The sequence below is a fragment of the Schistocerca americana genome, chromosome 6, assembly GCF_021461395.2.
Source record: "Schistocerca americana isolate TAMUIC-IGC-003095 chromosome 6, iqSchAmer2.1, whole genome shotgun sequence".
In the NCBI taxonomy this organism is placed as follows: domain Eukaryota; kingdom Metazoa; phylum Arthropoda; class Insecta; order Orthoptera; family Acrididae; genus Schistocerca; species Schistocerca americana.
In genome coordinates, this window is record NC_060124.1 from 118,672,349 (window position 1) to 118,689,466 (window position 17,118).

Here is a 17,118-nt window from a genome sequence, read left to right on the forward strand (position 1 = left end):
TTAGCCACTGGTGCCCCTAATACTTATCTTCTCACATTAAACACCTATCATCATTCCACAACCGCAATACCAGATCGGATACGTCTAGCATCTTGGCTGTTCCTTTACATAACACAAAATCTTTCTCCGTGTCATTCTCCATCTCAGCCATACGACTATGGAACGCACTCCCCTGTGATCTGCGTCTTATCCAGAACCACTCAACATTCAAGAGGGAACTCAAAACTTACATATTAGGGACGGTATAGCCACCATTGTTGTGCCCCTCTCATCTCTTTCTTTCTGCTCTCCATCACAGCTTCGAATTTTACCATTCTATTTCACTTCCTCTAACCTATCTACCTCTTCTATATCTCTTTCACCCCATTCTATCGTCTTATGTCTCTGCTCGATGAGAATAACTCACAAGCTGCAAGAACATAACGAGAAAATTCCCAACTAACAATAGGACTGACATTCAGAAAAGAAAAGTATGTTTACTTTCAGATACATAGTCATTACTACAATTGTTATTATTATTATCATTATTATTCTTGATTGTTGTAATTATTTTTTTATTGTTATAATTATCATTGTACTACTGTTATAATCTCTATTTTTTTCTTTAACATCAATACTGTATAATACGTTATATGTCCTTAATGTTCTGTATAAACTGTAACTCGTTCAATCTGAGTATGCCTGGTTATGTGTAAGTGAGGGCCTGAAGGCCCTAATCTTGCCAGATAAAATAAATGAGTAAATAAATAAATAAATGGTTCAAATGGCTCTGAGCACTATGGGACTCAACTGCTGAGGTCATTAGTCCCCTAGAACTTAGAACTAGTTAAACCTAACTAACCTAAGGACATCACAAACATCCATGCCCGAGGCAGGATTCGAACCTGCGACGGTAGCGGTCTTGTGGTTCCAGACTGCAGCGCCTTTAACCGCACGGCCACTTCGGCCGGCAATAAATAAATAAATAAATAAATGTCAGAAGTGCATAAACGAAAAAGCAGTTCATACATCATCAAAGTGTTCAGGTAATGAATTGTATGAAACTAATGTGAGACTGTTCTATGGCCTCAGATGCATTGGTAAAGGTGCAAGGACTGTGAACAAAATGATGGTGACACAGACACCAGCATTACTGTAGGTGGATCCTGGCAAAAGCGTGGGTTTAGTTCTAAAAATGGTTTTACGTCTGTAATAAGTAATGACACTGGAATAGTTTAGGATTTTGAAGTTGTCAGTAAACACTGCCAAGGTTGTACAGTGAACCAGAAGAACAGATTACTACATAAGCACGAGTGTATAAAAAATTATGGTGGTACAAGTGGAGGATTGGATGTAAAAGAAGCAGTTAACATTTTCCAGTGTTTGCAGAATGAGAGACGTGTCAGATATGTCAATTACTTAGGTGATGCCGACCGCTGTGACCGAGCGGTTCCAGGCGCGTCAGTCCCGAACCGCAGGCCGCTACGGTCGCAGGTTTTAATCCTGCTTCAGGCATGGATGTTTGTGATGTCCTTAGGTTACTTAGGTTTAAGTAGTTGTAAGTTTAGGGGTCTGATGAGCTCAGATGTTAAGTCCCATAGTGCTTAGAGCCATTTTGTAACACCTCCGATTTATGTATCCCGCTCGATCGGTATCTGTATAGCAGCCCAAATAAATATTAAGTAATGTGACCGTGTACCTAATCGGGCTGGCAATCGGATTTTGACTGCTACGGAGTTGTTACATTCCATTTTGTCCTTCTCAATGCCGTAATAATGAAATGTCTGGTGACAAGAAGAACGCCAACACAGCTTCACTAATCAAGACCTATATTCGTCTCAAAAACACAAGAAGAAGGAGACAGCCACTGCCATCGTCATACATAATTAATTACGGCTTATCTCAGCACAGGCCTCTTCGTTATTCATTATTGTCACACGCAAATTCAATCACTGCAATCCAACACTGCAATCCAACACTGCAATCCAAAAGATGCCGGCGCGGTAGACGCGAAACCAAAAATATCGGCACAGAAATATCACTGATCACTCTCGTAATTGTACGTCTTCACTTTCCCGTATTATTCTAACACAAAGGGGTTAAACCGCGGCGATGGCCACCCCCTTTGTAGGTAAACTTTGCTCGGACACCGCAGCCTGGGAACTAACTAAACTCTACACTCGCTCTCGCAACCCGACACACTATCTATTGTTTGCCCTTTCGACCTGTGCCGAGTGCAAACTTATAGTAAGGGCTTACAGACCCCTTACATCCCCGCCCTCGAAAACTTCTTTGGAGCCACTGGCGTAAAAGAATCGGCAAGGGAATTAGACATTGCTAAATCTGAACAAAACACATAGTGTAAATAACTAATGAAATTACAATTCACCAAATAATCCCTCGACTCCAGTAGTGGACTGCCTCCACAACAATATTCTACAAAAGGTTATTACATCTCATAAACATGGCATTGTCCAAATTACAATTTTTTATATCAAACAGCAATAGTCCTCTATAGTCCAATATTGAATGAAACACACAACATACAATCAAAAATAATTACGTGAACATATGACATATGAATTATTATACTACAAATTAGTTGTTACAGGTTTTTACATCCATTCTCAGGTAATCGTCGATATGAAATATGAAGTTCTAGTTGCAATACATCAGAAAAACACAATGTAAATAAACATTTCCCTTTTTAAAATGTCCGTTTAACAACTAAATGTTCTAAACATATCTTATCTAACTACATCAAGGAGCTTGAACGCTCTCATTTCAGACATTCGCCCTAATCGAGTTCCCTTTCCTCCTCTGGGTTATCCCTGTTCTCGTGTGAGTAGTACCTTTTTATGTTTTCCACATGTTCTTTACCATGCACTCTCTTTGTCCGTGCATATTCCAACTCCACAGTGTTAGGATGACCAATTTTTATAATCCTGTACGGTCCCTTATAAACGTGGTTAAATTTATGTATTTCAGAGTTTATTTTCTTTGATTTTGCATGAACCTTTATTAGTACCAAGTCTCCCACTCGGTAAGTTATCGGTTTCACTAGCTTGTCGTGTCTTTCCTGTCTTTTTCTAGCCTTCTCCTTCATACTTAATTCCACTAACTCTCCTTTCCCAAGTCAATGAACTTCCTGGTGGGTAAACTACCAACTCACGAAAAATACCGTCGGGTTCTTGATTGAGCAATACTTCACATGGTGCAACCCTGTAGAATCATGTGGGAGGTGATTCCTGACCCGCTCAAATTCATCCAGATATTCTTTCCATGAACCATGCTTCCTATGACAGAATGTTCGGCATAAACGGTTCAATTCCTTCATTGTTCGTTCTGCTGGGTTAGAAGCTGGCCTATACCTAGAAATGGCAATTTGCTCTATTTTGTGCTCATTTAGCATCTCTGTCCACTCCTTTGACCTAAATTGTGACCCATTATCACTCAAAATTCGCTTAGGAATACACACCTTTTGAAAATAGTCTTTCTCAAAATGGTTAACGATGGCTCTACCAGTAGCTTTCTTCAACGGGTAAAATTTTATGTACTTGGAAACCAGTTCTTCCACTACTAAGATTTGTGTGTAATTCCCTCGTGAAGCAGGAAGTGGCCCAAAGAGATCCACTGCAACTATGTCCTTAATTGCTGTTGGTACAATTGGATGAATATATCCTTTATGCTGTACTGTAGTCGTTTTAGATTTTTGACAGGTGTCACATGTACTCAGTATCTTACATATACGCCTTCCCATGTTGTTGAATGCACATTCTAACTTCAACTTTTCCAGACACTTTTTTGGTCCATAATGCGCATTTCTATAGTGCGTATACCAAATTAATTTTTCTACCACATGCTCCGGCACACAGAGTTTCCAGTTCACCTCACTCTCCTTGTTTCTTTTATAAAGTATCCCATTATGAATATAATAAAATGTGCGAATCCTTTCCTCTCCGGCACACCTGTATTTGTTTTTAATTGTCTTTAATTTCTCGTCCTCGTTCTGTTCCCTGCGCACATTCTTTAGGAATTTCCTTATGAATTCTTCATACTGTACTCCCTTCATCAGGTTAATTCTAACTCCTTCTCCTTCTGGCCTGTCCACCAACATTCCTCTCGAGTCAGCTGGTAATTTGACAAAGCATCAGGTATTATGTGTGTTGCTCCTGGTTCATAAATTATCTCGAAGTCATAGTCTTGTAATGCCAGGGCCCATCGCGTTAGTCTGCTATGCCTCAACTTGCTTGTGGTCAGAAATGTAAGGGCCTTATGGTCAGTCACGACTTTCACATGCCTCCCGGCCAAATAATACCGGAAACGCTTAAACCCCCACACAATTGCCAATGCCTCCCTTTCAGTAATCGAATATTTCCTCTCCCAAGCATTTAAACTTCTGCTACCGAACGCTATTGTTCTTACACTCTCACCATTTCCGCTCCTCTCCATTTGGTACAAATGTATTCCTAGTCCATAGTCAGAGCTGTCTGCTCCTAAATAAAAATCCTTGGAAAAATCCGGGTGGTACAATATGTCTGCACTATATAGTGCTTCCTTGATATTCTCAAACTCGGTTTGGCACTCTGCACTCCAATGCCACGGCATCCTCGCCTTGGTCAATTCCCTCATACTCGGGGCATTAAGTACAGATCCTTTGACAAATTTTCTATAAAACTCACAAACCCCAAAGAATGCTCGCAACTGCTTCTTACTATGGGGGGTCGTAAAATTTCTAATAGCTTCCATTTTACTAGGATCAGGATAGATACCCTCCTCAGATATTATATGGTCCAGGAATTTTATCTCTAATTTGCCAAATTCCGACTTGTCCAGGTTTACAGTTACCTCTGCGGTTTCAAAAGCTGCCAAGATTGCATCCAATCTATTCAAATGTTCTGCCCATGATTCGCTTGCTATCAAGACGTCATCCACGTAGACGGTGACCTTTTTAAGTAACTCCTCGCCTAGTATCTTATCCATCGCTCTTATGAATTCAGACACTGACACATTAAGCCCAAATGGCAACACTCTAAATTGATAGCACCTCCCTCCATAAGTAAATGCTGTATACTGGCGGGACTCTGTGGCCAATGGTATTTGCCAGTAACCAGCAGTTAAGTCGATACTACTAAGCACCTTTGCTCCTCGGAATTTTTGAATCAGTTCTTCTATAGTCTCAGGTTTGTCCCGCTCCGGCTCAATGATTTTATTCACTGTTCATGCATCCAAGACTATCCTCACCTTTCCATCCTTCTTATCAACAACAAATAGGGGGTTGTTAGATTGACTGTTGGCCCTTTCTATAACACCAAGGTCCATCATCCTCTGTATCTCTTCATCTACTGCTCTTCGTTTCGCCTGGGGAATGGAATACTGTTTTATATTGAACGGTTTGTGGTTCTTTATCTTTAGCTTACACTCCACCCCTTTCATGATACCAGGCCGTTGAGAAAATACTTTACAACGCCTGTATAATACTGTGGCTAATTTCTTCTTAGTCCCCTCATCTAGGTGTGTCATCTCCTCCAACTTTTTACTGATCTTATCCTCTTTATGTCTATCCTCTCATGCTAATCCCTCAAGGTATATCAACACTTCTTCTCCTAGTTCCTCTTCCCCGTATCCCATGGTGGGTTCCTCTTCATGACACAAATTTATTCTTCTGAATTCTTCCTCTTCTTCGATTGCACTCCCCTCAGCAAACTTTTACCTCTTCTCTTCTCTCTTTCTTCCTTTGACCTTGATAGTACCTTCATCAAAACTCACTACTGCATCAACTTCATTCAACCAATCTATCCCTAAAATAATTGATGTGTTCAATCCGGCCACCACCAAAAATGTTGCTTCGTATTCCTCTCCCTCTATCTCGAAGGTAATCAACACTTGTTCTTTAATAGGTTTACTCCTTGCACCCAACGCATTCACAATTCTCACTCCACTCACCGGGAAACTAGGCAAGCTAATATTTGCTTTTAGTATCTGTTCATATAACCTTTTGGACACTGCACATGCTTCACTTCCTGTATCGACTAATGCCTCGATATTCAGTCCACATAGCTTGATCCCTATCATGGGTAGCATGAGTTCTTTGGGAATCCCATTTCTTTCCTCCAGTAGATCTTCTCTCAGATCTCCACCATTGTCGTGTCTTAGTAGGTTTACTCTGGTCCTTGTAGCTCTCACTCCTGACCGGACCTCATCTGGAGTGTCATTCAGTTTTCCCGTCTCTCCGCCTCTTCTATATGCACTGTGTCATTCATTCGCCTATCCCATCCTCTCTCATGATCTCTTGGTTCTTCACTCCTCCTCCAATCATTTCTCCATTGCCGTTCACCACCATGGTTCCTGTACCTATGGCCACCACCTCTTCCTCTATAATTAGACAAATTAGCAAAATGATACCTTGGGTCATTACTTCCCCCTCGGTTTTGATCATTAGCTTGATTGTGTTCCTGTGATCGAACAGATTCCAACTGTTCCAGTATTTCCATCAAGGCCTCCCTATCTTTAATTAGGCTCCCGGATACAGTTTCTTGCATTCTCCAGCTCATTCTTCTTTTTATCGCTGATATCATTACGTCATCACTCAGGGGTTGTTCCAAGGTCTCGTTCAATTCCCACAAATGTTCGGAAAACTCTCTCAACGTTCCTCTCCATGTACTAAGTGACTTGCGGTGGAGTAGGTCCTCAATTGCTGCACACTGATGACTTTTGGACCAGTATTTCTTCAAGAATTCCTCTTGAAACTGATCATAACTAGCAGTCCCTTCCTTCTTCCTGACTCCCCAAGTGAAGGCCTCACCTTCCATTCTATCTATTGCAAATTGAATCTTGTCTGAGTCTTTAAGATGTGCTGGGAAAACTCCTTTTAACCATTTCATAAATATCATTGGGTGCAACCCTCCTTTCGGTTTAAATTTCTGCCCTGTATTATTTTGGACGTACCGATTATCACTGCTCATTAAGGTAACGACTCTACCTTCCCCAACGGTTAAAGTGGCACTGCTAATTCGTTTATCAATTTCTTCTGTCTTGCTCTCCAATTGCTGCACTCTCTGTTGTAATTGCCTGACCTCCATTGCAACCCTCTTGTTATCCTCTTCTCGTTGCACGGCTATAGTATTTCTCAGATTGACAGCCAGTTGGTTTTGCCTATCTCCTATCCGACTTAACTGCATCAATGCATTGTTTCTGCATCTGCATCACCTCAGCGATCCTTTCTCCCAATTCGGTTTTAGTTTCTTCAACATCGTCTTCTATCTTTTTTGTCAACTTTTCTTCCATCTTTTCCACGTCTCCCTGGACTTGGTCTACGCTCTTCTGTAGCTTCCTCTCTCTCTCATCGATGTCCATCTTCAGTCGTTCTTGTAACTCCTGCATTTCCTTCTTCAGATTACATTCCATCTTCATCTGCGATGTTTTGATCTCTTGTGCTATAGTTTCTTGTAAATCTTCCTTTAATGATTTGCGGAATATCTCTTCCCTTTCTCTAGCTTCTTGTAAGCCTTTCTCTAATGATTCTCTGAGACCTTTCTCTAATGATTCTCGGGATATTCTTCTCTCTTCCCTAGTTTCTTGTAAATCTTTCCTTAATGATGCGTTAGCCTCCTTTATCAAGTCTACCAACATCGACCACTTATCTGCATCCTCTGAAACTGACTTATTTCTCATCGTTTGTCCTGGTGTCTTGGGATAACTAGTTGAATGTGCTAATGGGCTATCTAATGACACTCCATAATCACTGATTCCCGAATCCTCTCTGTCTTCCTGTCCTATCCCTTTCCTTTCAACTACTGCCTCACAAACCTGCTTATCTTCGGTAGACATGTTTGGTTTATTTTTAATGCACAGTCAAGTAATATAAAATAACTTCTAGTAACCCAAAACACTCCTAATTACCATGAAACTAATCAAACAGTACCTGCAGTATTTTCAGTTAATTCCAAAATTGATACAATACGTATGAATACTGAACATAACAACTCTCAAAACCTAATAACTTCAAATATCAATTCTCACATACATAGTTTATGTAAAATGTTATAAATAAGATAAACCACACCACTCATAAAATCTATAAATGTAAAATCCCCAAAAACAATGAGCATATCTGTATAATTACCATTTAGACAGCGCAGTGTGCATAAATAAATATGCTATATTTCAGAATATGTTTCGCAAACTTTTCGGAAATTACTGTAATTGGGCACTTTTCCTAATGTGAAATTCCGTTTACCATTGTTTATTTACCGCGAAAACAGTACACTGCAATTTAATATTATGCTAACCAGTCGTCTTCACTCACCAACTGACGTTACCACGAGCCGCGATGTTTTGACGTTTGAAGTGGGCGTGGCGCTGTACTGCCGCCGGAGCTGCGTGAAGTCGCGCTGGAGATCTGTGGCAAGTCATCGTAGTTCTCCGTCGGCCGCTCCGTGGCGCTGCAGGCGGGCGTAGTTGTAGTTCGGCCGCTAGATGCCGGGTCGGCGCTCGGTGTAGTGCGTCTGTGCTTGAACTACTCCTTGCACAGGTAGTTGGGGTGACATGTGAAATCACCTCGCAGATCGAAGCTCTTTGGCGCTACTGCTACACGGGTCTTCGTGATGTCACTCAACAATTGCGTCGCCACACAAATTATCGTCCACATAACAGTTTATGGGTCCACATGAAGCTGTCCGATTTTCACTATTCAAAAAGCAATTCCAGTCACAATATTACTACTAAACACTTCTGTAAAAGCTTTAGTGACGAATTCTTGGCTTGTTTTGCTATTTTAAAGTTCACACGTGTCTTTCTTTAGTGTTCACGTTTCACAGTTTTTCGCGCAGATTTACGCATTTGCACATCATACCACAGTTTATCGACACTATTATTCTTACCTAATATGGCAAGAAAAGAAAGTTTAGTCACAATTGTAAGATGCTATTACTTCGTATTGTTCAAAATGCACTGTTTCTTGTCGCGATTTCAAAGATTATGCTCTGTCTCGATCCGACATTGAAAAATTTTTCTTGCGTTAAGCAAGGTAAAATTACCTATTGTTCTTTACGATTCGTCTGAAAATTGCACTTGTCCTTTCACGGTAAGCCAAGGGTGTAACACCTCCGATTTATGTATCCCGCTCGATCGGCATCTGTATAGCAGCCCAAATAAATATTAATTAATGTGACCGTGTACCTAATCGGGCTGGCAATCGGATTTTGACTGCTACGGAGTTGTTACATTCCATTTTGTCCTTCTCAATGCCGTAATAATGAAATGTCTGGTGGCAAGAAGAACGCCAACACAGCTTCACTAATCAAGACCTATATTCGTCTCAAAAACACAAGAAAAGGGAGACAACCACTGCCTTCGTCATACATAATTAATTACGGCTAATCTCAGCACAGGCCTCTTCGTTATTCATTACTGTCACACGCAAATTCAATCACTGCAATCCAACACTGCAATCCAAAAGATGCCGGCGCGGTAGACGCGAAACCAAAAATATCGGCACAGAAATATCACTGATCACTCTCGTAATTGTACATCTTCACTTTCCCGTATTATTCTAACGCAAAGGGGTTACACCGCGGCGATGGCCACCCCCTTTGTCGGTAAACCTTGCTCGGACACCGCAGCCTGGGAACTAACTAAACTCTACACTCGCTCTCGCAACCCGACACAGTATCGATTGTTTGCCCTGTTGACCTGTGCCGAGTGCAAACTTATAGTAAGGGCTTACGGACCCCTTACAATTTCAACCATTTGAACTTAGGTGATGGAGACACCAAGGCTTTCATTGCAGTACAAATCAGTAAGCCATATGATGTTCCTATACAAATACTCGAGTGTGTAGAACATGTCAAGGGAAGGATGGGAACACGTCTGCGTAACCTAAAAATCAAGCTTGGTAACACAAAACTGTCTGATTTCAAGACAATAAAACGTGCTGGAAGGATTAATGGACAAAGTAATTGATGAATTACAGGAATATTACGGGAAAGCCATTAGAGATAACTGTGACAATTTAGAGAATATTAACCGACGAAAAGCCGTGTTATGCTTTGTGTCCACCTCCACCGGACACTTGGTGTAAATATAGGAAAGCTGAATTTTCTGGCACCCTGCATCGATTTACACATAAAAATTTTCTTCCTTTAGCAGTAATGGAGGCAATCAAACCTATTTACAGAGATTTGGGAAATCCTGAGCTACTGAGGAAGTGTTGACATGGGGAGACCCAGATTGTTAATGAGTCCTTCAATAATGTTGTATGGTTCCGTGTGCCTAAAAATTTATTTGTTGGCATTATGACTCTAAAGTTAGCGGTGTCTGATGCTGTAATAACTTTTAATGGTAGGAACTATGAATTACTTAAGGTTTTGGAGAAGTTATGGGTAAGATTTGGACAGAACACAACTAAAGGACTGCGGGAACTGGATGAGCTTCGTGTACGTGAAGCAGAGATAGCTGCTCAGCAAATGACAAAAGAAGCAAGAAAGAAAAGGAGGAAGCAAGCACTGGGCTGTTGTGATACTGAATAAGACACAGGCTATGAGCCAGGGCAATTCTAGTGCATAAAAGATGCAGAAACGTAAGTCTGTATAAGAATTTTTAACGAAAAGGCTTTTGAACCTCAGTGTCTCTGAACTACATTTTTTGCAATAAATGACCCGTTTTCTAAAAATGTGCTGATGGTAGAGACATGAAATTTTCACAGAATGTCAAGTGTGACGTTCAACACATATCAAACTAACATAATTAAAATATCTTGAGTTGTTTGGCTTTTGTGCTCATTTATTTACAAAATTCTGTCAAAAATTGAATGTTTGAAAAAAAGATAACATTACCCACAATAGAACTTTAGTAATAATTCTAGTTCAGTTTATCTAGATAGGTGCACTCAATAACTATAGAAAATTGTAAGTTGGTGTCTTAAAAATTTTCCGAGATAATAGGTCACAAAATTCGATAATTTAATACTGGCGGCATAGGACATACAGTGTCCCCTTACTGTAGAGCTATAGCGGATTTCTGAAATTGCTTCGGTCGTTTATAATAACCCTGTATTTAACATTTTCGATTTTGGCCTATGGGGATGGCAGGAAGACGAGGTCACAAAGAAAAGTAAACACAAGAAACGATTAGATAGTGCCGCCCCATAAGAGTATGCCAAGGAGACCCCTAAAGATCTACGCATGGTACAGTCAAGAGCATTTCAGAGTGCACTGAAGGCGGGCGTGGAATTCATGAAAATCAACTTTGAACTTAATCATTTGTTTTGTTTAACACATCTCTGTGTATCTGTTTGGACTACGGTCTAACAGCTATATCTCCATAACCAAGAAAAATTGGACACGTAGTGTATGCAACGTTTCATGCGGTTTACTCTATACCACCACTTCCTGAAATTTTAATACACCTCCTTGGACACCTTATACAGAGTCTCCCACAAATGTTGTGAGAAGCTGCTGGTTGGCTATAGAGGGCGTCTTGAGAAAGTATTCGAGGATAGGAAACCGTGTCCGGAAACGTCATCCAACGACACTACGAAGCGTCGAAGTTTTACAAATGTTGACCCACATATTAATTTTTTCCGCAGATTCGGATAAGTTTTGTTTGGATTCACATTTGTAAAACTCCAATTCTCCTCTCTCTCAAACCCCGCCCTATAGGAAGAATGGGAGAGTTTTAGTTTTAACGAATCAAAATTTACGAAGTAAACAAGGATCTTTTATTTATTCGTAACTATTTTCCATGCAAAAAGGAGAATATGGATTTTCTTGAATTACAGCGCCAACTACCAAGAATCAAAACAAATATTTAAGACAAAATGTACGCAGTTTTTTAAGTAGAATCTGATTCTGCAATAAAAAATGGGGGTTCCCATTTGAAATTTTAAAGTTGCCTCCTGCCTCACCCCCAGGGACTGGGGTGGTCGGCTAATTTTAGCGCCAGCAGATGTCCCCCTCGAAAATAATCAACTTTGGACTCTACACATTTTTTCGTGTGAAGTTTATATTTCGAGTTATTCTGGTCTGTCAACTTAAAATTTACACCTTGTGTAAAGGTGTATCCACCGTATCTCGTAAATGTTCTGTTGCTACCAGGGGGCATTAAACATCCTGAACTACCCGTCTTGTAACTTTGTTCATTCCAGAGATATGAACCTCACTACGTCTAAACTTTTGTGTTGGTAATCCACTTCCTCTCCTCAAGACCTGTTCTAAAACTTATCACTGTCTACCATTCACGTAAACATGATGTTGTTAAGAACGTAGCACAAAAGTGACTTTGACTCTGCTGTACTAGCACACTGTGTACGTACCAAGTGTAAATCAATCCCGTCCGCTTGCTGGAGCTGAGAGTAAACATTTGGAAACACAAGGAAATAGCACACCTATCATTTACTCAGACGTCATCAGTTGAAGGTTTGTGTAAGTACAGTTCACATCAGCGAAGAGGAGGAATAACACTATGCCTTTATGGGGAATGTAAATTAGAAGAATAGTAATTGTGTTTTCATTTATTTAGTGTCAACTCAATCAAGTGGACGAGTTACGTACCTGAAATTCACGCTAGTACAGGACTGTCAAAGTCAGTTTTGTGTTACGTTTTTAATAACGTCGTGTTTACATGAGTGATATACTGTGAAGCGTTTTCGAACGAGTGTTGAGGAAGTGTTTCTATTTAAAGAAAAGCTCAACTTCGTAATGAACAAAGTTACAAGAAAGGTTGCCATCCAGGTTGCGTCCCAAGGCTAGGGAAACAACCATTTGCTGTACATTCTTTTTTATTTCTGTTCTGGACAAAATGTTATTTGGTGTGGTCATGATAAATAGGACGAGCTGTATATTGTTCTGTGCGCCCGTATAGGAGACGCGAGGGACTCGTGTAACTTTTCTGTATCCGATAAGGGAGTAAAAAGACTGCGATCATTGTGTATTAGTGTGCATTGTTGTACTCTTCCTGCCAACAGTGCGCCGACAGGACGTTTACTTCAGTCTCCATTCGCTCTAAATTCTAGGGAGTGGCGTAAACGTTACACATAACTTGTCGTGATTACACGTCCCGCCAACCTCAATTTCATGTTCGCTGTGGAGTTAATTATGCCTTGCAACGATCAACAAAAGACCAAATTATCTCTCTGCAATAACTGATGTGTGTTCTCTTCCCGACTATCACAGCAGCGTCCTGGGGAAACATAATTCACATCGTACTCATCATTTAAAGTCGTTAAGATAGTACCTGCAGATTTTATTTAACTGCAGTCTTTCATTTATATGTTCAAATGTGTGTGAAATCTTATTGGACTTAACTGCTAAGGTCATCAGTCCCTAAGCTTACACACTACTTAACCTAAATTATCCTAAGGACAAACACACACACCCATGCCCGAGGGAGGACTCGAACCTCCGCCGGGACCAGCCGCACAGTCCATGACTGCAACGCCCTAGACAGCTCGGCTAATCCCGCGCGGCTTTTTATTTATAACTTTACATGTTACGTTCATAATTCGAAATTGCCGAGTGATAGAAACCTTCGACCATTCGATTCATGTGTGGATTCTCATCGTATACTGTAGAGTCAGCAGTATTTGGCCTGTAATGTGGAAACTACGTATCCAGCCCCTAGACAACGAAACCAGCCAAAACTTTTAATATTGAAACTCTGAGTCAGAGAGTGCGTAGTTGAGGGCCACCCACACCGTTTCCTTTAATGAAAGTCCACAAATAAGAGAAGGAGAAAGACTAATTGAGTTCTGCAATAAATTTCAGCCAGTAACAGCGAGTACTATGTTCAAGAATTACAAGAGGAGGACGTACACTTCGAAAAGGCAGGATGATACAAGAAGCTTTCAGTTACATTACTTCATGGCCAGACAGAGATCCGAAATCAGATACTGGACTCTAAAGTGTATCCAGGAGCAGACCATAGACTCAGATCACAATATAGTAGTGATGAAGAGTAGGCTGAAGTTCAAGACATTAGTCATGAAGAATCAATACGCAAAGAAGTTGGATAAGGAAGTACTAAATAATGACGAGATACGGTTGAAGTTCTCTAAATCTACAGATACAGAGATAAGGAATAGCTCAGTAGGCGGTACTGTTGAAGAGGAATGGACGTCTCTAAAAAAGGGCCATCACAGAAGTTGGGCCTGCCGAAGTGGCCGAGCGGTTCAAGGCGCTTCAGTCTGGAACCGCGCGACCGCTACGGTCACAGGTTCGAATCCTGCCGCGGGCTTGGATGTGTGTGATGCCCTTAGGTTAGTTAGGTTTAAGTAGCTCTAAGTTCTCAGAAGTTAAGTCCCATAGTGCTCAGAGCCATTTGAACCATTTGAAGTTGGGAAGGAAAACAAAGGTACAAATAAGGTAATTGCGAATAAACCATGGGTAACAGAAAAAGTACATCAATTGATCCTGAAAGTAGGAAGTACAAAAATATTTCAGGAAACTCAGGAAAAGAGAAAAACAAATCGTTGAGGAATGAAATAAATAGGAAGTGCAGGGAAGCTAAGATGAAATGGCTGCAGGAAAAATCTGAAGACATCGAAAAAGAAGTGATTCTCGGAAGCACAGACTCAGCATACAGGAAAGTCAAAACTACCTTTGTTGACATTAAAAGCAAGGGTGATAACATTAAGAGTGCAACGGGAATTCCACTGCTAAATGCTGAGGAGAGAGTGGATAGATGGAAAAAATACATTGAAAACATCTATGAGAGTCAATATTTGTCTGATGTGATAGAAGAAGAAATATGAGTCGATTTAGAAGAGATAGGGGATCCAGTATTAGAATCAGAATTTTAAAGAGCTCTGGAAGATTTAAGATCAAATAAGGCAGAAGGGATAGATAACATTCCAGCAGAGTTTCTAAAATCATTCGCAGAAGTGGCAACAAAACGACTATTCACGTTGGTGCGTACAATGTATGCGTCTGGCGACATACCATCTGACTTTCTGAAAAGCACCATCCACACAATTCCGAAGACGACAAGAGCTGACAAGTGCGAGAATTAGCGCACAATCAGCTTAACAGCTCATGCATCCAAGTTGTTTACAAGAATAATATTCAGAAGAATGGAAAAGAAAATTGCGGATGCATTAGGTGACAATCAGTTAGAGGCAATTCTGACGTTGTGGTTAATAATGGAAGCAAGACTAAAGAAAAATCAAGACACGTTCATAGGTTTTGTCGACCTAAAAAAAGCGTTCGACAATGTAAAATGGTGCAAGATATTCAAGATTCTGAGAAAAGGAGGGGTAAGTTATAAGGAAGCACTGGTCATATGCAATATGTTCAACAGCCAAGAGGGTATAATAATAGTGGACGACCAAGAACGAAGTGCTCGTATTAAAAAGGGGTGTAAGACAAGAATGCAGTCCTTCGTCCCTACTGTTCCATCTGTACTTCGAGGAAGCAGTGATGGAAATAAAAGAAAGCTTCAGGAGTATAATTAAAATTCAAGGTGAAAGGATCTCAATGATACGATTCGCTGATGACATCGCTATCCTGACTGAAAGTGAAGAAGAATCTTCTAAACGGAATGAACAGTCTAAATAGTACAGAGTACGGATTTAGACAAAATCTAAGAAAGACAAAGGTAGTAGAAATGAGAACAGCGAGAAACTTATCAGGATTGATGGTCACGAAGTAGATGAAGTTCAGGAATTCTGCTACCTAGGCAGTAAAATAACCAATGATGGACGGAACAAGGAGGGTATCAAAAGCAGACTAGCAATGGCAAAACGGACATTCCTGGCCAAGAGAAGTCTATTAGTATCAAATATCAGCCTTAAATAGAGGAAGACATTTCTGAGAATGTACATCTGGAGCATAGCATTGCATGGTAGTAAAACATGGACTGTGGGAAAACCGGAGCAGAAGAGAATCGAAGCATTTGAGATATGGTGCTGCAGACGAAAGCTGAAAATTCCTCCGTGGTGTGACATTTGTTTTGTCTTGAAGTGTATTAACATTAATTCATCCGGTTGTATTCTTTCTCCCCCTACATTAACTTGATACAACACAATAATATTTTGTCTTCGAAACTGTCGGAGATGTAATTAATATACAGATTGAATAACATCGGGGAGAGGCTACAACCCTGTCTCACTCCCTTCCCAACCACTGCTTCCCTTTCATACCCCTCGACTCTTATAACTGCCATCTGGTTTCTGTACAAATTGTAAATAGCTTTTCGCTCCCTGTATTTTACCCCTGCCACCTTCAGAATTTGAAAGAGAGTATACCAGTCAACATTGTCAAAAGCTTTCTCTAAGTCTACAAATGCTAGGAACGTAGGTTTGCCTTTCCTTAATCTAGCTTCTAAGATAAGTCGTAGGGTCAGTATTGCCTCACGTGTTCCGATATTTCTACGGAATCCAAACTGATCTTCCCCGACGTCGGCTTCTACTAGTTTTTCCATTCGTCTGTAAAGAATTCGCGTTAGTATTTTGCAGCCGTGACTTATTAAACTGATAGTTATATTATATTTTTCTTGAAATCTGAGAGTATTTCGCCTGTCTCATACATCTTGATCACCAGATGGTAGAGTTTTGTCAGGACTGGCTCTCCCAAGGCTGTCAGTAGCTCTAATGGAATGTTGTCTACTCCGTGGGCCTTGTTTCGACTCAGGTCTTTCAGTGCTCTATCAAACTCTTCACGCAATATCGTATCTCCCATTTCATCTTCATCTATATTCTCTTCTATTTCCATAATATTGTCCTCAAATACATCGCCCTTGTATAGACCCTCTATATACTCCTTCCACCTTTCTGCTTTCCCTTCTTTGCTTAGAACTGGGTTTTCATCTGAACTCTTGATATTCATACAAGTGGTTCTCTTTTCTCCAAAGGTCTCTTTAATTTTCCTGTAGGCAGTATCTATCTTACCCCTAGTGAGATAAGCCTCTACATCCCTACATTTGTCCTCTAGCCATCCCTGCTTAGCCATTTTGCACATCCTGTCGATGTGTCAGTAGTTCTAATGGAATGTTGTCTACTCCGGGCGCCTTGTTTCGACTCAGGTCCTTCAGTGCTCTATTTTTGAGACGTTTGTATTCCTTTTTGCCTGCTTCATTTACTGCATTTTTCTATTTTCTTCTTTCCTCAATTAAATTCAATATTTCGGCTGTTACCCAAGGATTTCT

General features: G+C 40.5%; 1 protein-coding gene across 1 annotated transcript; it reads right to left on the reverse strand.

Annotated features, from left to right (window-relative positions):
• Positions 1-7,134: 7,134 nt before the first annotated feature.
• Positions 7,135-7,809, reverse strand: LOC124620000 (protein kinase C and casein kinase substrate in neurons protein 1-like). The gene has a single exon (XM_047146665.1). The coding sequence runs from the start codon at positions 7,807-7,809 to the stop codon at positions 7,135-7,137; it is 675 nt and encodes a 224-aa protein (XP_047002621.1).
• Positions 7,810-17,118: the final 9,309 nt, after the last annotated feature.